This window comes from Gobio gobio, assembly GCF_949357685.1.
Source record: "Gobio gobio genome assembly, chromosome: 1".
Lineage (NCBI taxonomy): Eukaryota > Metazoa > Chordata > Actinopteri > Cypriniformes > Gobionidae > Gobio > Gobio gobio.
In genome coordinates this window covers 47,995,781-48,019,444 of record NC_137097.1, presented here as the reverse complement: position 1 = coordinate 48,019,444, position 23,664 = coordinate 47,995,781, and the positions used below count along the sequence as shown (strand labels likewise).

The 23,664-nt window shown below is 38.0% G+C and overlaps 1 protein-coding gene across 5 annotated transcripts; it reads right to left on the bottom strand.

Moving 5' to 3' along the window:
* Positions 1–38: 38 nt before the first annotated feature.
* On the bottom strand, positions 39–23,499 carry rhot1a (ras homolog family member T1a). 5 transcript variants are annotated; one of them, XM_079835891.1, is made up of 21 exons: positions 23,066–23,499; positions 21,728–21,786; positions 21,557–21,638; positions 21,364–21,407; positions 21,216–21,269; positions 21,042–21,094; positions 20,421–20,529; positions 17,899–18,000; positions 17,632–17,730; positions 17,347–17,455; positions 16,496–16,616; positions 12,746–12,830; positions 12,498–12,643; positions 12,293–12,393; positions 12,076–12,206; positions 11,913–11,996; positions 11,703–11,825; positions 8,515–8,717; positions 7,550–7,672; positions 2,696–2,842; positions 342–1,410 (listed from the first exon to the last, which is right to left on the bottom strand). In XM_079835891.1, exons 1-21 carry the CDS (start codon positions 23,100–23,102, stop codon positions 1,293–1,295), a joined length of 2,130 nt encoding a protein of 709 aa, XP_079692017.1. In that variant the 5' UTR covers positions 23,103–23,499; the 3' UTR covers positions 342–1,292. The 5 variants fall into 5 exon arrangements, 4 of the variants coding, with proteins under 4 accessions (XP_079692020.1, XP_079692017.1, XP_079692018.1 ...); XR_013817967.1 differs by having other exon boundaries at positions 350–1,410; positions 2,696–2,772; positions 23,066–23,409; XM_079835892.1 differs by lacking the exon at positions 2,696–2,842 and having other exon boundaries at positions 346–1,410; positions 23,066–23,415.
* Positions 23,500–23,664: the final 165 nt, after the last annotated feature.

Here is a 23,664-nt window from a genome sequence, read left to right as displayed (position 1 = left end):
TTGCAGTTCTCAATTTCTTTTTTTTTCTTCTTTTTTTTACACAGTAAGCGTTTATAATGTGATAATAGCAAGACAAACTATACATTATGTATAAACTAAAATGTTTCACTGCTTTCAAAAACAAAAAATACTGAAATTTTATTTGAGCAAATACAGTAATGTATTTAACTGACATGAACATAGTCAATTAAAGGTAATTAAATTGTCTTATTTTTTTAATGCAAAATTATTATTATTAACTATTTGAGCATACAGTAATACATTTCCCATTATTGAAAAAAAAAAATATATGAAGTCAAATTAAAATAGGCACAGTGTCTCTGGAGTAAACACAACAGACTGATTTATTCACACCATTATTTATTGTCAGTATTTGAAAACCCACAAGTGCAACAATCCCATGGTTTTGAATAGAGAAAATTGCATTGAAAGTTACATATGCATAAGAGCTAAAACATTAGACAAACAAAACAACTTTGTCTCTACATGATTGTTAGTTGGGAAGATTTTCATACAGTCCTTGTAATGTAGTAAGAATGACCCATTTGATCTGGTTTGAAACAAACCTAGTTATGCCATATTACAGAAAATAAAAAGGGGTTTTCCTGTGCATGATCTTTATAAAGGCAATGAGTTTGTATGGAAAGAAAAAATATATATATAACTTATCAAAATAAAAACAAAATATTGCATAAAATAATCCATAATCCATTGTTCTATGCATGTTTCAAGCAATGCCAAAACAACATAGAAAAGGCTAATAAATTAATAAACAGCTGTGATGTGCGAAGAGAAAAATGACCTTTACATGTGAGAAATGGCTTTGTTCGGTGCTTCTCCCTCAAGCACGAGTGTATCTCTATGTGATACGGTTCAAATATGGTTTGTTCACTAGCTAGAGACAATCTTATAATGTCCAGTAAGATATATACATATATAAACATAGAGTTCAATCACCTATCAGAGTACATCCTGACTCTCTGCTGTCTCTTTTCAATATAGGTCACACCAATTATACTGACCTGAGGAAAACATCAGTGTGCATCAATAAAAACCTCACGTCGGATAAGCAGAGGAAGCGATTACAGCTCCTGCCATACTTTAGATGTCCCGTTCCAGCACATGGCTGATGAGGCGAGTTCCTATAACACTTGGTTTGGGAAAGGCAGTTAACGATACAAAATGTAGCTAACTATTTCTAGGAATCTTCTGTCCTAAATGAAATAAGGATGGAATGAGGGGTCATGGGTTTTGTAGTTTCTTTAGAGGGCCTGGGTTGCCGGATGCACTGATCACCGCTGCTTGAGGAGAGCTTTGTACATGGCAAAGCCAAGAACAGCAAACACGGTGGCACCGACACTTGCCCTCAGCCAAAACGTAGAGTTTTTCAGGTCAGCTTGGGTCATGTGTCTGTAAAAAAAAAGCAAAGGAAAGAGAAACAACAGGATTGTTAAGACATACTTAATGGGCCTGTTCATACGGTTTGTGATATATGACAAATGACAAAATGTCCGAATAAAAGTAGTGCTAGATTTTCATCTAACATGCTCCACACAGAGATCTGATTCCACCATCATCGAGTCTGTCTGTGATTACATGAAGAAACAGAAAAAACTGAGACAGACTAAATCCAGAAGAACTGTGGCAATGTCTCTAAGACGTTAGAAGAAACCGACCTGCAAAGCCACAGTACTGTGAAAAATTTTAGGCCATGCTTTCAAAAAATAATGTCATAAATAGATTTTGTTTATTAATGAACTTCTATTGCCTAAATCAAATCAATATTTGGTGTGACCACCCTTCGCATTTAAAAAAAAAAGTTTGTCCTAGATACACTTGCACACAGTAGCTTTGCAGGTAGGTTTCTTCAAGCGTCTTGGAGACTTGATGATGGTGAGATCAGATCTCCGTGTGGATAATACCGGCTGTTGTCAGACTTCTTGTGCATACAAAAATCTCACTGGATTATTACAATTCATGGCAAAGGGTATGATATTTCATGAAAAGTCACTGTGTTAAACAATTATTTTATCATTTTTTATTATTTAATTTATAGGCATTTAAGGATATAGTAGGATTTATACTTAGTAAAATTGCATTGTTTTGCTTTTGGACATATACAAAGACAGAGGAGCTGCTGAAACTGCAAAAGATGCAGCATGGGAAAGCAGAGGAAAGCACGAGACAATCGGCTAATGTTTTCAGGGGCAAAAAGCTAAACATGTTTAAAGCACACTGCTCAGATGGTAAAGACAGGGTGAAAGAGAGAAACACTACTGGAACCAGAGGTTTCTTGTGAGATTAAACTCATCCAAAACACATCTAGACAGTTTAAAAAGCTCAACACTACCCATCCAAATTACAGATTCAGACACAAAACTTCAAAAGGTTTATAAGGGCAATGCTTTTTGTGTGAAAAAACCTATGAAAAATATTACGTAGCTGAAGGAAGAAAGCCCATCAAAACAACAAAGATGATATGGCTTTCACAAAAGCAAAAGAGTAATTTGCAGAATTCAATCCAGCCATCTGCAGATACCTTAAGGATATGATGGGGGGAAAAAATAAAAGTGAAGAAGAAATTAACTATTTAACCACCTCACTGTAAACCGGTCAAGAAGATTTCTTCTATGAACTTAAAATCCCATTTAAAATCCCATTGTGGCACCCTGTACCCCAGGAAGGGGGTCTTTACCTGTCACAAATGGGGACAAACGGGTCGACAGACGACTCCATGTAGACTGAGTCCTCTACAAAGCTGACTGCATGAACCTGATGGGTGAGGCCGGACTCCTCGTCAGCCAACAGAAACGTGCCCACATCTTGTATAAAAGATCTCAACCTTATACACACATGCACACAGCATGGCAGTTCAACAACCACACAGCCGGCAGGACCACCCCAACACAACCCACTGCTCACCGCATGCTGTAAACATACACTCTTATACACCACTATATTTATTACTGAGAAATAGCAGCTGTCACTAACATATTGGGAATTCTGAACGCTTTTGTCCATTTTACCAAATTACTTTTTAGGAGTTTTAAAGCTTGGCAATACATGCCACTTTAAATGTAATTTTACTATTATACATATTTTTAATTATGTACACACACAAAGGGGTTGGACAATGAAACTGAAACACCTGGTTTTAGACCACAGAAATGTATTAGTATGGTGTATTCCTCACTCGGTACTGGAGGGCCTGATTTTAACTCCAACCCTGATGAGTTTGATCAGGGTTGGAGCTAAACTCTGCAGGAAAGTGGCCCTCCAGGACCGAGTTTGAGGAACCCTGGTGTAGAGCCTCCTTTTGCAGCCAATACAGCATCAATTCATCTTGGATATGACAGATACAAGTCCTTCACAGTGACCAGAGGTATTATGACCCATTCCTCTTCCAGAACAGTGGTGCCGATGGAAGAAAAAATTGACTCGCTCCTCCAAAATACCCCAAAGTGGCTCAAAAATATTTCGATCTGGTGACTGTGCAGGCCATGTGAGAGGTTCAACTTCACTTTCATGTTCAACAAAACACATCTGTAAACTTCCATCCATTTAGCCCAAAAACCGGATGCTAACGGCTTGGTCAAAAGGAATTCTGCGTGTAAGCCTTTTCAGCATTTTGGTGAAGTTCTCTTAATTTATTGATATCTCATTTTAAATCTGACTCCATTAATAATTTTATCTGACTCCAATTCTAAGTGACTCCATAAAGTGTGGTACATTTAGAGTTTATCAGCTGATTTTACGATTAGTTGCGATTTAATTTAGATCATTGATTTTCTTTGTATCGTCCTAGTTTTCATATTCGTTCATCGAGAGACCCAAAATCGCAAAGAAACAGACGCGTCCGGACGCGCGTTCACGGACACAAAATGGTTACTTCTGATATTAGTCAGAGGGTGCAGAGTGGATATGTTACCTTTAAGTGGTTGCACATGCTCACTCAACAAAAAGCGTATTTTTTAGTCATATCCACGGACTACAACTTGCTAATCCAGCGATAGTCAGAAATCGGAATATCGCGCACGCTGCTTTCTAATACTACTAGTGACTGCAGTGAAACTGAGACCATTTTACAATTCGCACCGAGACATTTAAAAAGACATCAAACATGAAAGGGATAAAACAATAGATTTACAAGATACATCATCACTGGTATATCTGGATTTGGTGACTTGAAAACAGGGCAAGGAGAGGGCAAAATGGGGAGGGGGGAAAATGTTTGTCAGGGTGGTGTCACACAGTTTCTGAGATCTTCTCTCGAGATTAGTGACTTTTATTGTTCTATTGCTGGGGTGTGCATCTCAGCTTTTGTCTTAGCACCAAAACCGATCCTTACACATCTGTCACAAGTCTTACTGTGTGTATTGGTGCATTATCATGCTGATACATGACACCTCCTTAAATGTTTGAATCGTTAGGTGCACATGGTCCTCCAGAATGATTCGGTAGTCCTTGGCCGTGACGTGTCCATCAAGCACAGTAGGGAATGCCATGATAGTGCAGCCCAAACCATCACTGATCCACCCCATGCTTCACTCTGGGCAGCAACAGTCCAGGTGTTAAGCCTCTTTGGGGCTTCTCCACACCATAACTCCCACGGATGTGGGAAAGACAGTGAAGATGGACTCATCAGAGTGCAATGCATGTTTCACATTGTCCACAGCCCAAGATTTGCACTGTTGACACTAAGGAAACCAACATTTGGTGACCAAAGTTTTGGCCATAGAAGCCCGACCATGAATATTGACAACTGACAAACAGTTTTGGTGGAAATAAGAGTGGAGGTGCGCATTTAATTCCGCAGTGAGTTGGGAAGCTGTGGTTTGATGTTTTTTGGGATACAATCTGGGTTAGTTCCTAGACATCCCTTTCAGACAGTCTTCTCTAGTTAATCCTGTTGGATGTGCAATGCCGACTTTACCCTGGATACCATAGCTCTCCATTAGGGTTGCAAGGGGCTGAACATTTCTGGTAAATTTCCAGAAACTTTCCAAACGTTTCCAATAATTTCTGAAAAATCCTGGAAAGTTTCTGGAAACTTTCCAACCCTACTCTCCATACACCACAAAGACTGGCTGTCCTGGTCATAGATGAGCCAGCGAGACACGCACCAACAATTTGTCCTCTTTTGAACTCTGATATGTCTCCATTATGTTGTGTGGATTGCAATATTTTATGTACAGCTGTGCTATTAATTCAACCTTCACACTCTGCTCTTACTGATGAAATGTAAAATCATTGAAGACTGGCCAGCAGGCTGCGCATATGTAGGTGGGAAACTTACAACACTATTTTGGCAAGTTTTTCAGTTTCATTTTCCAACCCTCTGTGTATTATATATATATATATATATGCATGGTAAAAAAATTATCAAGTCTTTTTATAAAATTTAACTCTGAAATCTCCTGAGCGCTGGCGGTGCGGACAACCAATCAATAACCTGAATATAAAGACCATACACATCTTAAACATCAGACTGACTATAAAACACTGATTAAACCAAATAGGCAAAAAAAAATACTATCCGTCAAAACACCAAAAAATAATGGCAAGAGAAGCTTGTGTTATAGATGCAACACTATATTAGCAGCAACAGGTTAGACATGCTAGCCATTCAAATATGGAAACAATGCAAAAAAAACAAACTAAGCCCCTTAGAGATGTCAAATCTCTGCATATGAACAGTTAGTCCCGAGGAAGCTTTCTTAACTAGTTCTGAGGAACATGCCATGGTTAGAGAGAGAGGGACAGATGTCCCATTAGGGACTGCTAACATGATGTTAAGAGATGCAAAACAAAGACAAAAAGGGCCAGCCAAAAAAATGAAAAGGTACACCTATGGAGGGACAGAACAAAACAAATTTCACAAGATTAAATTCAATAGACAAAAGGATTTTGATATAAAAAAAAAAGGTTTGACCAAATGAATTGTGCACTATGAGCATGAGATTAAAAACCATAGAGGTGTAAGAAAGGCACATAAGGCACATGCTTTTAAGAAAATTATATAAAATAAAACTGTTTTAGTCTTGCACTAACTTTAGACATGAATGATCACATATTCTTTACTATGTGAATAAGGAAATTCAACTCACACCCATGCATTTCACCTGGTGTTTTATAGGCAGTAAAAACGATTAGCAGATCTACCAAATCTAAGAGAGCAACTGCTCAGTATGAAGAAAAAAAAAAAACTCAGGAAGAAATGCAACCAAAAATGAAAGGCTTATATGAACCTTGCGGCCACATTTGTCCCTGGAGCAAGGATGAGTGAATTAGTGCAGATTTACTTCTTGCATATCCACCTCAACTGACTAGAGAAAAGGGTTAAGCATCACCACAACATGAGGATAAATGCAAATCGGTCTTATTCTGTCTAAAATCCAAAGGATGCCTTAATAAACATGTAGTTTTAATGTTTATGGCATGTTTGAGAACAACCGTATCCATTTGCAGGCATAAAAGGAAACAAGGCTGCAAGACTGAGAACATTTGAACTAGAAATGGAAATCATAAGTAATTTAACGGTTATGCTGCATTTATTTGATTTAAAAAAAAGTGTCAAATATTACAATTTAAAATAACTGTTTTCTATTGTAATAATACATTATAAAATGTGATTTATGCCTGTGGCCAAAGCTAAATTTTCAGGATCATTGCTCCAGTCTTCAGTGTCACCTGATCCTTCAGAAATTATTATGTGATGCTGATTTGATGCTCATGAAACATTTCTTATAAATGTTGAAAGCAGTTGTGCTGCTTAGATTTTTTAATAGGAAGTGTTTCAATGTGTTTCAAAAGACAAAGTAAAGTCTTTTCTGTCACTTTTGATCAATTTAATGTGTCTTTGCTGAATAAAATGAGTAATGTCTTAATAAAAAAAAATGTTAAAGTAAAAAATGATTCCCATCTCTAGTTTTCCTTAACATTAATATTAAGCTCAAGCATACACGCAGGATTCAGTCGGCACTTTGCAAACTGGGTTAAGATATGGTTGGTAAGATGCATCACAGGCTGAAGCAGAAATGAAAGTGCAATACCATGCCTCATATGAATCACTTGTATAGAAAATGTTATATTGAAATACAATGTTAATCAATAGGAGGTGCTATAACGCCATATATTTGGGCCACCCGGTCTATAACAAATTCAAGGGATATTTTACCCAAAAGAGAAAATTTTGCCATCATTTACTCGCCCTCAAGTTATTCCAAACATATATATTTTTTTGTGTTCTGATAATTTTGTGTTCAGCAGAACAAAGAAATTACAAAGTACAGTTTTGGAACAACTTGAGGGTGAGTAAAGGATGACAATTTTCATCTTTGGGCGAGCCATCCCTTTCAATGACACAAACTTAAAATAACATAGGCTAAGTCAATTTAACATATAGCCAGAAAATTTCCCAACATCCCTCTGTGGATATGCAATGTAAACCTGTCAGGCCAACAGCAAGTAAAGGTGCGTTAAGAAGCCATGGTTAGAGATCGCCTAGCGAAGAAAGAGAGTGGGGGTATATGGAGCTGTACTCAGAGACCTGTTCAGAACTGCACTGTAGAGCTTAGCCTTTACCGAGCGCACCAGCTCAGAGTTCAGGAGGTTGTGACTGATGCAAAAGGTGCACCTGTTGCAGCTGCACATGCAGCGTAACTTGGCGTGGCTGCAGAAACACACAGACAGGAAGAATCAGTATCATGTGACGAAGTTCCAAGAGAGCCGGAGCCTCCACTTGGGAATGGGCATGAAGTAGTGCAAGGAGGTAAGCACGGTTAAAAAAGAAAAAAGAAACTATTCAATTGCTGGGAGAAGAGAATTGTGGGGGAAAACGGCAATCTATTGATAAGTTACGCAAAAGGAAAAAAACAGGGAAAGAAAGAGCACACAGGGAAGGCTTGAAACATCATAATCCAAACATTTAAAAGGAAAGATTTATACAACTTAGCAAAACAAGCAAGGAAAAAGCTCAAGTAGTGCCGAACAATTAAGTGAAATAAAACTGAAATTGTGATTATCAAATCACATACGCTGCAATTTAATGCTATAAATATTATCACGGAATGTTTCAGAGCGAAGCCCACCGTTTTCATTTACATGTAAGCAGCTTTTTTGGCCAAACTGTGCAGCCCTCCCAAATAACAAACAAAGAAACAAACAAAAACAAAACAAAAAAAGTTTATTTACAGCCTTAGGAAAGAACATAACTACCATCACCACCAGCCTCTACAGAACCATTTTACCTGATATTATGCAGTATAGTAAAAGACCAATGAACAAATGATACTTGAATGCCTCCGAAACCGCACCAATGAAACAGCTTTCTAAGATACTGCTATGACACCTTCCTAACAGCTTTAAAAGCACAAGGAGATGATAACTAGATAGATAGACAAGCACAAAAGAGGAGAGCAGGGGGAGCCAGAGGAGCCGATCATAATTTAACAGGAGTAGCAGACAGTGGGGCAGATTGGTCAGGTTAAAGAAGGGGCTACAGGATATACTCACGGATACATGGCCATGGTGGTGAGTTTGGTGTAGGTGTCTTTGCTGGGTGCTTCGGCTGAGTTGCAGGTGAACAGCTGTGGCGGGTGAAGCTTGTGTTTCCGGCAGAAATCCAACGGGGTCAGGCTGTAGTACTGACGCGTTTCATGCAGGTCTGACTTGGCGGCAATAATCACACAGGGTGTCTTGCTGTCCATATAGTGTTTCTGTGAAAAGACATCATGGTGTTAAAATAAATCCTTAACCAGCATAACGACATATATTTGGAGTTATTTCTGTCTTTTTTTATTGAGCGTAAAAAAAAGGGTGCAAGCAAAACCACAATTTTCCCCAAAAATCTCATCTTAAACAGTAGGAAAGAAGCTACACGAGTCCATGCAGATGTCATTCCAGCCAATAGATTGTTGACCCTGCCCATCAAGCTTTAACTTAATCTGATTCACAATAAAATTGGCAAGTTTCACGATCACCACTTGGAGAAACAAGGGTATTATTTCACAATTATCTGAATATCTGCACACAAAAATCACAGAATGGTTCTCATTAAGAACATGAGATGCTGCACTGAATAGTCTCTCACTGTCTGTCACTGTTCTATGGGAAAAATGGCATTTGGCGGGTAAAATGTGTGTTTTTTTGGCAGGGTTGCCTGCAAAAATTCACATTCCTGGGTCTAAATATCACATAATTGGGGAAAAAAATTGGAAAAACATCCCGTGGGAAAACCGTGGACTTGGCAACACTGCCTGCGTGCAATCCGCGCAAGCAATGGAAAGTTGCCTTCGTTCGCGTGCCAGTAGTCAAGGGGATTGTTGCTTCTGGCAATGGGTAGTTCAGCTGGATACGTCTCTATTTGTTCTCATACCGCTGACATGCTTAATCTATGATAGCCAGAAGCGTCGCGTGATAACGGCTCGACCGTGAGTGAAACCTAAGCGCTTGCGCACGGATGGGAGGGGCGGGTGACATTCATTTTCGGTATAAGTTTTCGGCTGTTTTTTTTATTTCAGCCCGAAACTGATAATGCCATTTTCGGCCGAACATTTTCGCACCCCTAAAAATAACAGTTGCTTAGACTTGCCTTTTTCGCTGATAACTTCCTGAAACATTTATTCCCTTATTTACAGCAGATTCTCACGATTAAAAAGAGACCAAGGTCATCACTCGTATCAGAAGTTATTACTCATGGAATTATAAAACATAACCTGACAGGAGCACATAAGCTAATAAACAGCAGCTTTAAAGTCACGTTTACGCTTGTACCCTTCATGAAAAATGCTCCGATTGTTGAAAATGGCACATCAGTACTTACAGTTGATGCTCCTGATTGAAATGAGTCCAAAATCAACATAATCCATTGGGTTGATCACGAGATATTCCTCACAATGTTGTGTTGATCAGTGCAGTTTTTAAAATTTATGGTAATTCATTTGCATAGCAGCTAGGTGGCGCCCGCGGGCAGTACACTCAGGTTTAGATGAATAACTCAGCACTCGTTGAGTCTATCTGAGATTCTAAGCTTTAAAATGATACCCATTATGTGTTATTATATAATATATATAATATAAATAATATTGTAACAATACAATATGTCTTTTATCAGCAGTTTCACGGCATTAGATTGTCCAAATGTAATAAAAATGTATATTTTCTAAAAACATTATAAGTGTTTTAACAAATGATACATACTTTTTGACTCTCCTTGCAATAGTTTGAGTTATGAGTCTTTAAATTTGTGTATGTCACTCAAATGGCAGGGACTGAACAAAAAGGCTACCTTTGTTGTTTGACCCAGATGCAGACCACATATAATGAAACATCACCACAAAAAAAAAATTCTGCTGCCCTGCTTCCTTCCTGAGTTATTCAATGTTAAATAAGAAATATTTGTAAAGTAATTTAAAAAATATTCAAAGAAAATGCCTTTTATCAGCAGTTTCTCAGCAATAGATTGTCCAAATATAATAACATTTATATTTTCTAAAAATATAAAAAGTGTTCTAACAAATGATACCATTTAACTCTCCTTGCTATAAGTTTTTATGAGTCTTTAAATTTGTGTATGTCACTCAGAAAACAACAGTTTTATAATTTCTTTCTGGGTGTCAAGGACTGAAAAAAAAGGCTACCTTTGTTCTAAATGCTGTAACCTTTGAATACTTCATGCAAATCACCACAGAATTGTATCTTTTTGTCTTTAAAGTTGTACATGTCACTCAGACAAAAAAAACTCTAAAAATACCTTCAGGGCTTAAGGGGTTAACTTTTTTTTTGGCTCCACAATAAGACTAAAATATAAGCTGTTATCCTTGATCTATACACATACACTACACTACACAGAACAATTTTATTTTTAATAATATTTTTATTCAGCAAGAACACATTAAATTGATAAAAAAGTGACAGTAAAGATTTATATTGTTATAAAAGATTTCTATTTTAAAATGCAGTTTTTACATTGATAATAATAATAAATGTTTCTAAAGCAGCAAATCATCATATTAGACTGATTTCTGAAGGATCATGTGACACTGAAGACTGGAGTAATGATGCTGAAAATTCAGCTTTACCATCACAGTGTGATCAGGGTTGGAGCTAAACTCTGCAGGACAGTGGCCCTCCAGGACCGAGTTTGAGGAACCCTGCTTTAAAATAAATGCAATAAGACGCTAAAGAAACGCTAAAGATTTCTAAAGCTGGCTTCTGTGCATGCGCTTAGGGTGTGTGTGTGCTCGTAACAGCCTTTTAAACTAGCAGCCGTGTCTCTCTTACACAGTTCAGAAGCAGTTGAAATTGCAATAAACAAGTGTTAATTGTGAACGAATAAGATTTTCCAGAAGAAGCAGCCATGATGAACAGCTGAGGCATCTGAGAACCAAACTACATTGGAATTTGCGAAAAGAAAAATCAAGTAAGCCCAGAGCGGTTTGTGGTCAGATTGCGGTTCTAGCTAAATGTACCATAAGATGAGATCGGACCCTACCCAGACCACCTCCCAAGATGGTCTCGGTTCGGTTCGCTTTAAAGGGGTCCGAGATCGTTTGGAGTGCTCACATATGGGCCAAAAATCACGCAAACCGCACCCAAACCCCTGAAAAGGACCAAGTGTGAAAACACCCTTATTCTACTGAAACCACCATAACACATTGAATGAAGTCTTGCCAGTAAACATAATTTATAAATATACTGACCTTGTAAACTTTAGCGCAGTACTCAAAGGAGCACGGGTTGCTGATGTCATACACCAGGCAAACAACATCACAAGCCAGATCAGCCTCAGACAGGAACTCAAAATCTGGCAGCACCTCGTGCAGCTGAGAGAGAAAGTACCGTTTATCAGCACTGGACAGACATGAAGAGGACTATACATTAGTGTAAAAAGCAAAAGAACTTTGACTCACAAGCAGATATTTCTCTTGTCCATAAACATAAGTGGTGCTAATGGCATAGTAAGACTTGTGGTCTTCTCTTATCTTCTTCTGACGCTGTAATATGAAGAGGGAGAAAGTCAAAATCAGTCAAAGTCAAAACACTAGATGCTCCTGTGGGGCATTTTTTACTCACCGCAAGGTTCCTGCCCAGGAAAGCCTGCAGAAAGCCACTTTTACCGCTGCCCCGAGCCCCTAGAACATTGCAGCGGAAAACACTACGCTGGGTCTGTTTCTTTTGCAGGTCGATGCGCTTATTCCTGGTGACTGCACAAGGAAGGACACATTAATGGTTTATAAATCAGCCTCACAGATAAATGAACGAATGAACATACATGCTTAAACACACCTACCTGTCATAGCGGCTGCCTGTGACTCCTGTTCTTGGATAATAGAGTAACCAAGATAACCTAGGTACTCCAAACATCGCTGCACATCTAGGTATGTTGTTAGCCTGAGATGGAGATAAATCATGTGTTCAACATTTGAATGAATGACTGCAGCAAATATCAAAAGAATCATTGTTTCAACCTTCAAGTACTGAGTGATGGTACTCACGTCCACTGGGAAAGGTAGCCTTGGTAAGTGATCCAGCCCTGCTCATTGGTGCAGACCGTGTTGTTGACATCAGGACCCCAGGGCATGTAGGGAAAGACCTTGAACAAATCCTTCAGCTCATCTGGAGACAGTGCACAGTCTCGATCCTGACACACAAACATTTAGGGTGGGAAACAAAATAGTGATTAATTACACTATTTCTACACTTTTTTACATAAAATAAGTGCCATATTGTATCTTTAACTCACCTTGTCATGCTTGTCAAAGACACTCTGGAGGAAGAGGTAGGCATTGTGGTTCAGCTCTGTGGTGCAGTCTGGGGGTATTTTTATCCTAGAAAAACAACTGAGGTTAGAAAATTCAACCGACCTGGGGTCCGTTCTTCGTACCTCGCTTAATACATCCGAGATGATTTGACAGATCCCAGATCTTTTAATCGTGATAACTGATGTCTGGCTAATTTGGTTCTTCAAACAAATTTGCGGATTGGATTTAAATATCTGGATTAAATTATCTAAGATTACTGCGCTTTCTTGTTTTCCCTGAAGAGGGCAGATGCATCGATACTCGAAACCACGATCAGCAATGCAGCGATTGGCTGGCGTCAAGACAGCAACGTAATGGCATCATATAATTAAAAAAGCCACCTGGCAAAAAACTTGGCAAATTACACAAAAAAACCCCACTAATATCTGGACCTTTATAAGGAAACAGCTAAACGACCAAACCAACATAAAAGTTATAATAGATCAATGATAAATGTTTTTTTTAACATGATTACCAATTATATTCACGATTTTATACAGTATTTGTTCACCCTTTACATTTTTATTTCAATGTTGTAATTACATTTTTAATTCAATTTGAAGCAGATTTGTAACGTGACAGTATTAAAGTTTCCTAAGGGTCAAGATCAAATTATCTGCATCTTTTGGCGCTGCATCAAGCCACTCCCATAATATCCGTCATCACTTAAATTAATGCATGGCTCAGATTAATTGTACAACATGTGTGTAAACCTCCAATAAAATTATAAAGTAATTATTCCATCACAAATAAATCGCTCAATCAAGTGGCAGTGTCAATAGTATTATACACAACATTATAATATTATATACATTCTCATATACATATACAATTTAAAATTTGTATATTATTTTTATTTAAAATTATTATTATTGCCCCTGGTTCAGTAATTAACTCTTGTAATAAAGTAGCAGTGGCTGGGACAGATTTTAAGTACAACCTCAAGATGCAATCTAATCCTGTTTACATGAAATAAACTTCATGTAAACTTCTCGCGAGCAGTTTTAAGCTTACGGACCTGTTGCTATGACAGCAAGTCCAGGACGAGCATCGAAGAACCAACCAATCCAAGATCATGCCAAATCATCAACAATCAAATACAGCTAACTGAGTTTGCGAGGTACGAAGAACGGACCCCTGATTAGAAAACATTTCTTTGTTTCTTTACAAAACCAGGGCAGCGCAACAGATCTGCAAAAAATGTGATCCAACCAGAGATTATGAGCTACTTAATGTGGCATGATTCATTTAAAGTGCCCCTATTACGGTTTTTCGAATATTCCCTTTGATGCAGTGTGTAATGTAGCTGTTTGTGAATGTAAACGTTCTGGAAAGTTTTAAAGTCGAAAGTGCACAATAAATAAAGTTATTATCTCCCAAATCAACTCTGAACCGCCTAAACGAGTCGTCAGGAATTCGAATCTACCTGTGAGACCGTTCTACGTCACTAGATAAGACATTTGCATAATGCCGGCATTCAATGAGGGATTTTACTGATGCTCAACTTGAAAAATGGGTTAGTACCCAGTTTATTTGGACCAGAATCACAACCTGTAAGTATGAATAATTATTGATGTATATATTTTCTACCGGGTGTTCAAAATACATAGTTTTGTGTTTTATCTTGTGTACGTTTCCAGCTAACCGGCTAACTCCTATTACTGTCTGCCACTATTACCTAAAACTGTGTCTGTTAATGCAGATTGTCTGTCGTTCTTTCTACTTTGAGTAAAGATAAAGGGTGGAGCAAGATTTGTTTTGCAAACTTTAATGTTACATCAGTCATTCACGTTAGTGCTTGGCTAACATATGTGCTGTTATTGATACAGTTCCCGCATGTGCACCGCAATAAATTAGAAATATACACATCGTTTTGTTGATGGACATACTCTTGTTAATGCTGATTACAGTTGAGCGACGCATCACTGAGAAACATGTCAGCTCAAGTCATCCTTGTGATGGAGGTTTGGGTTGAATAACTAGTTCTTCCAATGTTTCATCATCAGACTCGAACTCAGACTGATGTGCTATAATCGACGCCATCGTTACGGTCTTTACAGTGTGTAAAAATCGCTACGCTTCTGGAAGCCTCCGGAGCTAAAGTTCAGTTATGGTTATTAGTGTAAAAATCGCTACGCTTCTGGAAGCCTCCGGAGCTAAAGTTCAGTTATGGTTATTAGTGTTTAGCTAACGACGTGCACTGTAAGAGGTAGACCAATCACAACAGATGGGGTCATCTGGCCAATCAGAGTAGAGTAGGCCATTTAAAGGAGGGTTTTAGAGAGACTGATTCATCCGTCAAGTCGTTTGAGAATCATTGAACACTGTGGTTATGTGCAATGTACATAAGACAGTCCACCCAGAAAAACGCGTTTATGCGATTGCATGATTTAATGCATAATCAGCCAAAGTCCGCATATTTATGCGGGGGCCGCATTTTTTCAAATACGCCACACTTTCGCCACGCAAATTGCCTATTTCCGCGTGCAAAATATGCAGGGCTAGCATGATTTCATAATCCACGCATTTTCGTTGCAAAAAAGTCATATATATGCAGAAAGTTGAAAATTTTTCGTTTACTTCACACAAGAGCCGCCATTTCCCCCTATTGCCATGAGAACGTTTTGAAGTGACTTAATTACCCGACGTGAACGTCATCGAAAAGCTGCAAACCCTGTGGTGAAACCATAGATATCGGTGAAACCATGATGAAGCACGCAAATTCCCATTTGCCAACAAAAATAACAGCAAAAGACAGTGCAGAGCAGTTTCCCGGTGTGTTGACCGATTTCCAAACACGGCATCATGAAGCTTTGAAGCATTATGAATCAGTGAGTTGACTCAGCGGTTTGCATCGCCAAATTTCAGCAGTTTGACGGTTTGACACGCGATCTGAATCATGATTCGACTCACTGATTCATAACGTTTCGAAGCTTCATGAGGCCGTGTTTTGAAATCGTCATCACTATATAGGTCGTTATTTAGGGTTTTTTTGCGCACAAAAACTATTCTCGCCGATTCATAAAGTTATTGTACAACCACTGTAGTGAGATGGACTTTGTAACGACGTCTTTAGTACCTTTTAAGGGTCTTGAGAGTGAACCGTGCATTGTGCCAATGGAGGCCTTTCAGAGCCATCAGATTTCAACTAAAATATCTTCATTTGTGTTCCGAAGATGAACGGAGGTCTTACGGGTGTCGAACGACATGAGGGTAAGTAATTAATGACAGAATTTTCATTTTTGGGTGAACTAACCCTTTAAGAGATTGCACTTTGTGCATTGGAAGCACTCAAATGTCTGTTTTGTATAGATACCTCTGTGAAACAAGTTATTTATACATTTTTTCAGAAGTTGTAGCATATTAATTTTGTAAAGCTACAGAAGTTGTTTGACTTAAGGTCTTCAAAAAAAAACAAGATGAGAACTTAAATATTCCCAGAACTTTGTGACTTTCTTTTTTTCTCTTTTTCATCAAACCGCAGTTGCTTAAAATAGCATTTTTTAAGAAAACGTGCCGCATAATCAATGATTTTTGCCCGCAACAAACAAAAAACCCCCCGCATTTTTCTGGAAGGACTGATAAGAAAAAGAAAGTGTTTTTTGACCTTTGTCTAACTAAGTTAGGAACCTTTAAAATACCACAAGTGTGACACTTTAAAGTTGAAGTACTGGATTTGGGGAGGGACTCACAGTGGAAACAGGTATTCTTGTGTCAGCTCCAGATCATCATCATAGCCAAACCTCCTGAGCACGGTCCATGTGGTCTCATGCCTTCCCCGCTGAATGAAGAGTGTATGAAGGAACAGGAAACCTAAAAAAACAAAACAAAAAAAATTACACATCAGACACAAACAAATCTTGATGAATGAATGGATTTATAGCATTTATATTTTTATTCACTATAAATTATTATATACTATAATGATATTAAATTATTAATTATTATTAATAATTTAATATAAATATATATATAACCGGTCAAAAGTTTTTATATATAAAGCTTTTGCAACAGAATAAAATGTCTATACTGACACTTTTGATAAAATTAAATGCATCCTTGATGAATAAATGTATTAATTTCTTTAAGTTCTTTTCCAAAAAAAAACATATATAAAAAATTCTTACCGACCCATAACTTCTGAACGGTAGTACAATGTTGCAAAAGCTTTCTATTTCTGATAAATACTGTTCTTTTGAACTTTCTAATAATCAAAGAATCCAAAAAAACAACCGTTTTTAACATTGAAAATAATCAAATGTTTCTTGAGCAGCAAACCATCATATTAGAATGATTTCTGAAGGATCATGTGACACTGAAGACTGGAGTAATGATGCTGAAAATTCAGCTTTGCATCACAGAAATAAATTACATTTTATTAATATTTCACAATATATATATTTTTTTGTATATTTAATAAAATAAATGCAGCCTTTAAAAACATTTTAAAAATCGTACCATCCAAAAACTTTTGACCAGTAGTGTGTATATATATATTATATATATAAAAAGCCAGTGGCATTTGCCTTTCTACTCAGCTCACCCTTCAGTGTGAGGCCGTCGTCTTTTACCCCATCTGACATATTTTTGCGCACAACATTCTTCACATCCTCCAGGGCTTGAGGTGCCAGGGGTATGTTAAAACAAGTTCTCTGCAAGGTAGGACCAGCAATCATCAACAATGTTGCTTGAGAAAATCAGACCATTTTCTTTCACTCTCATTATGGTGGTTTATGCAGCTGTGTGCGTAAATAACCTCTCCTGTCATTTATCTAGTGAAGTATAGAAATTCCACAGCAATTTGAGTGCTGAAGAAAACTGCTCTCACCTGGAAGAAATTAAGCTCATTATCATTCAGAACGCCATCATTGTCAAGGTCTGATATTTTGAAAATGCGAGTAAGTGCTTTGATGCAAGATGGTTTCATCTGGAGAATAAACAGAAAGATACTCATTACTACAAAACATAACAGATCATTTGAATTGTTTTATTTATTTAAGGATCCAATCCACTAATGTGCTTCTTTGCAATACAAAGGGGCTAGAATAAGGTCCAGCAGTCCAACAGAAGTAAAATGAGGTGCTAAATCTCTTACCTCTTTTTCTTCTGGAGTGTACAGAGGTCCTGTTGGGTGCAGAACAGCCTTCTGGGCGTAGTAGAACAACTCTGAGATATTCTTCAGGTTTTTGGCTGAACACTAAAGAAGAGTAATTAAGTCATAAAATGTACATTAAACCATGATGTGCTTTTTAACTTTATAAACTATAATCACTGGCTTCCAGTGCCGGCTGTACACGAGTCTAGTTCTGGCGTTTGAGTGAACTCTGACCTGATGCATGACATACTGATGAAGCGCAGAGGATAGAGCAAAACAAAACAACAGTCAATTAGAAGTCTAAATCAAGAATTTTTAAAGAGAAATGTCAGAGGATAAAAGTTTTTGCCCAGCCATATTTTACATCATGCATCGGGTCAGAGGTCACTCTTCCACCAGAACTCAACTTGCTTACGGCCGTTCCTGGAAGCCAGTTATAAAGTTTATGAAATTATAAACAGGGATATTTTTCTTACAAAAACACATCGCTTTGCTTCAGAAAGCCTTTATTAAAGGGATAGTTCACCCAAAAAATAAAATTCTGTCATAATTTACTCACCCTCAAGTTGTTCCAAAACTGTATGAGTTTCTTTGTTCTGCTGAACACAAAAGATGATATTTTGAAGAATGTGTGTAATAAAGCAGATAGAGCAACCATTGACTACCATAGCATTTGTTTTGTAGTCAATGGTTGCTCTCTCTGCTTGGTTACAAACATTCATTAAAATATCATCTTTTGTGTTCAGCAGAACAAAGAAACTCATACAGTTTTGGAACAACTTGAGGGTGAGTAAATTATGACAGAATTTTATTTTTTGGGTGAACTATCCCTTTAAAGGACAACTCTGGTGAAAAATGAACCTAGGGGTAATTAACACATGGTTACCGAGTAGATCGTTCTCTGGGATGCGTTTTCATGAAAATCGAATGTAAAGAGTTTTATCTCTAAAAACAGATTAGCTTATGATGCTAGTCTATGGGGCATAGAGTAAGTAAAATTAAATCGCTAGTTAATACCACTAACAAGGCTCAAAATAGCCTTGTTAGTAATATTCCTATCGACCAGCTCCCTTAGCACAGCATTCGTGGCTCGACTTGTCGAGACTGTTTTCCAAGATGGCTCCTGTCTGTATACGCGTAATATTCTGTCTTTATAAAGTATCTTCTTATTAAACTGTTTGTACACTTACAAAGTTCTCAATGCTTGACTTGAGGGTGGAGTAAATTAAGGGATCAATTAAATTTTTGGGTGAACTATCCCTTTAACATTTTGTGCATATGTGAATTTTCCTCCAGGCCAATTGTTAAAAAAAATAAACATGTGACATGTTGTAGTCAGATTTGAGAGGACTACTGCAACACGCATCGCCGCAAATGTGTAAAGCAAGCCAACATGCAAATGGCCGCAAGTGAAACTGAAAATAGGCTAAGTCTTAGATGCTCAAAAACACAATCATCTTCATTAAAACAATTAAGACTAAATGACCTTACCAGTGCTTAGGTCGCTCCTATAGCGGTCATTGATTTTTAAATTAGAATGAATAAAATGCAGCTCATATCTGTCGCTTTCGTTGGCGTGAACTCCGTTAAATGTGCATATAGCGCGGGAATTGAAGATCGGATTTATATTCGTTTTGCGGAGAGGAGTAAGACAACCTGCATGTTTTTTTATTTAGTTTATTTGTTTAGATTGTATAGCCCGTTTCGCTTGCAGGCGCCGTTGTGAGCAGCATCAGGCCTGCCTCAGCTTGTCAGAAATGCCTTTTTACTGTGGTGGTGAGAGTAAACTAAACAAAACAAACAAAAAAATGCTCTAAACATTTTTCTAAATTACTGTAACTTAATAAAGAAACAAAATATAACTACTGATATTAAAAACAAAACTGAACTATTTTAATAGCTGCAACAGTAGTACATTTTTTTTTAAAAGGGCTCCAGTCGGACTCGGGCCGAGAATTTTGATAAGCTGTCGGACACGGGGCTAGGGCCTGAGTGTCTCGAGCCAGGGCCTAGATTTGAGGCCCGTGCAGGGCTTTAAGGCCTGTTCACACCGGGACTATTTTCACGCACGTTTATCGCCGACGTTTAAAGCCTCGTGACTAAACAAAGGGCGCCAATGTGAGTGTGCACACCGACGAGCAAAACGGCAGGCATAAAAGCGTAATTTTTTTTTAAAAGCCTATGGTTAATATGTCTATGGTTTTGGCAAGCCCGTAAATACTATCTCTCTTCTTCTTGTGTGTGACAAGCGAGTGTCAGAAGTGTAAAGTACCGCAGCACCACCTTGTGTACCAGGAGCGCTATCTACTGAATTTGCACGTTCACTCGGCGCATTGCCAGTGAAAATCACTTGGGTGTGAACACTCAAGACGTGCCGAAAAACGTCACGAAAAACGCTGCCGATAAGTGCGCACAATATTCGTCCCGTTGTGTACAGGCCTTTAGACTGGAGAGGCATGTCCAGCACGTCATCACATACGTTTAGACCAGAAGCACATTTTCAGACTGAGAGCATCTCTTACCTCCACGCAGGTCTCAATCTCAGAGTACTGGTTCATGATGGGTAGGATGGTCTCCATGCTGCTGTGCTCCACTAGGTCAGATTTATTCCCCACCAGGATCAATGGTACTCTGTGACAAGAAAAACGGATTAAAAATATTTGACAGCTTGAAGGTAAATTTCTGTGGGGCATTGTGGCATCAAACAGAATTCCGAACAAGCAGTAATTGTTACGTGGGAAGTACGTGGATTATTATTTTTTTATTGCCAACCAGCAGGAGGACAATCTTCATGGGGAAGACGAAATAAAGTCTTAAAATGAATAAAGAACAGTGAATACATGGAAATATTGTTATTGTTGATGTATTTGCTGTACTGACAATAACAGCCTGTCAAATAATTATTTACATGTATTTATTTAGCATATGGTTATCTAATATTTGCATAATTATATAATAATTTCTGTACATGACATCTCAATACTGATTATATATTGTTATATTATGTTAAATTATACTCCGTTACATTATATTATGTTATAATCGATCAAAAGGCACATCTTTCTGTGGCAGAGAGAATAAAGAGCGATAAAGCGCATTCAAGAGACCCGATGCCTCCAAGAACCTGGCAGGAAGCCACACACCTGCTGTCCTTATCCGTTCTTTCATTGATGAGGGGAATCCAATGACTTGTCACCTACAGGGAAGCCAATAAAACACAAAACAGAACCTTTCAGAAACAATCAGAAGTTAAATATCAAAAAATGTATTTGGCTTGGGAAAAAAATGTGTCTGGCATACAAGGAAAAAACACTTACCTTTTCGATCGATTTCTTGTTGTTTACTGAATATACGATGCATATAACATTGGCCTGTGCAGAGAGAGAAAACTCTAGGGAGGTGAATAAAACCAAATAATAAAATCAAATTAAATTGTGTTTTCAAAGAGACTAAAACCAGCCCTACCTTTGATATTTCTTGGTAAAGCTGCTCATCTGACTGTTCTGCTTCTGTAGAATCAAAAAATAAAACATGAAAGCACAGAATAAAACACCAGAGGATTAACCTTGTCAGTAGAAAGTTGCAAATTGTTATTTACATAAGTGATGCAGGCTATATGAATCTCATCATACAGAGATAAGTGGTCATGCATCATTACCTGAATAGTCCACTATATGAGTGGGCACTCTCTCAGGTGTGACATCAGCAGGAATAGTGATCTCTTCGGCTCTAGGAGGAACCTTCAACAAGATACACAATACAAGTGAGAAACGCCACACTAATGCAATGCATAAAATTGTCCCTTTGACTGAGTTAGTTTAATGAGTACCTCATCAGGGAATTCCTCACTGACGAGTGACATGATCAGGGAGGTCTTCCCCACTTTGGCTGTGAAGAAAAGGATTCCAAAGTCACCGCTGGGTTCTACATCTATTCATAGCACTAAATGATTTCCAGAAACATGCCTGTAGTGTCAAGATTTGAGTGCCCTTATAAAGAGGCAGATGACAAGGTTAAAGCCGAATTGTTCTATTTTAATATCAATCACGCAGCTTTTACGGCATCATATTGCAAGACTACTTCCAAAAATTCATGTCAAAACACAGGACCATTTAAAATGAACTAGCAAACAACAAAAAGGTGGTTAAAAAGGGGATACATATTTATGTAAATTATAAAACGTTACCCCTATGAACCTTTCTGTGGTAAAAAAGGTACAAATATGTAATTTTAGGGGTACTGCCCCAGTGACACGCTGTTGTACCTCTAAAGGTACAATTGTGACACCTTTTCCTCTGTGTGTATCATGGTATTAACAGTAAATTACGCATAATAACATGCAACTAACAGTCAACCAAACACTAATCCTACCCTAACCTTATAGTAAGTACATGTAGTTAATTAACTCAGTACTTAAATGTATAATTACACTGTAACAATGACACCTTAAAATAATGTTTAACCAACAAATGTACTGATATCATGACCAGTATGTTATGTTCTCAAAGTGTTGGTGTTACCACCTGAATATTAATTCTTGTAAGATGCTGAAATGTCAAAATATCAATTATGACTGGAGCTGTCTTGGCTCTGAAGCTTGATAGTTTGGCATTGGTGAGCAGTACGTTTACATGGACACGTACTATTCTGGCTGACCCATCTAAAGTTTGGCAGCTCCTACTGTCTAGAGGCCTGTGAGAGATGCTCCTAAAACTGCTATAAATAACCCTGATAAACAAGGGTGAAACTAACTAAAATGAACAACAAAACATTAATGATGGGAGCGTCATCAGGATTTGCTGATCTGGTCAATTATAATTAAAAATTGTAGTTCTTTCAATGGACATGCATGTAGATTAATATAACTTGTTGGAAGACTGTAATCAGTTTAGACAACATTTAAAAGCATGTACAGAGCCATTATTTCATCTCTGGGTCAAACCCTTTCATTATGTCACTTGCCAATTTATTGTCCAATATGGCTGAAAATGTTTTCGTGAAAAATAAAAAAAACAAACATAGAATGGAATGAGTTTATTGTGCACATAATAATAGTGAAAATCAGCTCGTGTTGACTAACTAGAGACAGGCGAATCAATTCAGCAACTGCAGCCAGTAAGTTAGACACAAATAATAAAACTGGAAAACATTGAATCAATTCACTTACGTTCTCCGACTAGTAATATCCTCACGTCCTTTCTCATCGTTGCAACTTTAATGTGATCGAAATAAAAATTGAACAAGTCCTTTGTCGTAGATCATTGATCCTGCCGCTATATGTAGTAGCGCAGGCCTGTGTAGGACAAAACGGACGGATCAACTTCTGTCTGTCTCAGTCTGTATTAAACTGCTGTTCGCACCATTTTAACACACAGATGAGAGGCACGCGATTGAGTCAAAGCGTTGCCGCGTATATGAAGGCACTGCTTGCTTTCTTCAGATTCACTTCATGACATTTCTGGGTTCACATTTCAAGCTCACGCCAGAGGCGGCTGACCTCCAATAACCGGCAACTACGGAATGCAGCTTCGGACAACCGCGGATCTCCTTGCGCTGACATTTTCTGATTACCATTCACCGTTATAATGTTATACCGCCTCCTGTAGGACTGGAGAGGAAACGCGTGTCACCTTTCCCCCGCTGAAAGAAAAAACAGGCCCAGCTTTCGAGCCTGCTTGCTAAGCAAAAAATATTCCACAGTACTTTGCTGAGACCGATGGCTTCTAGAGTCATTATTATCTTCTACTACTTTACCATAAATAATAG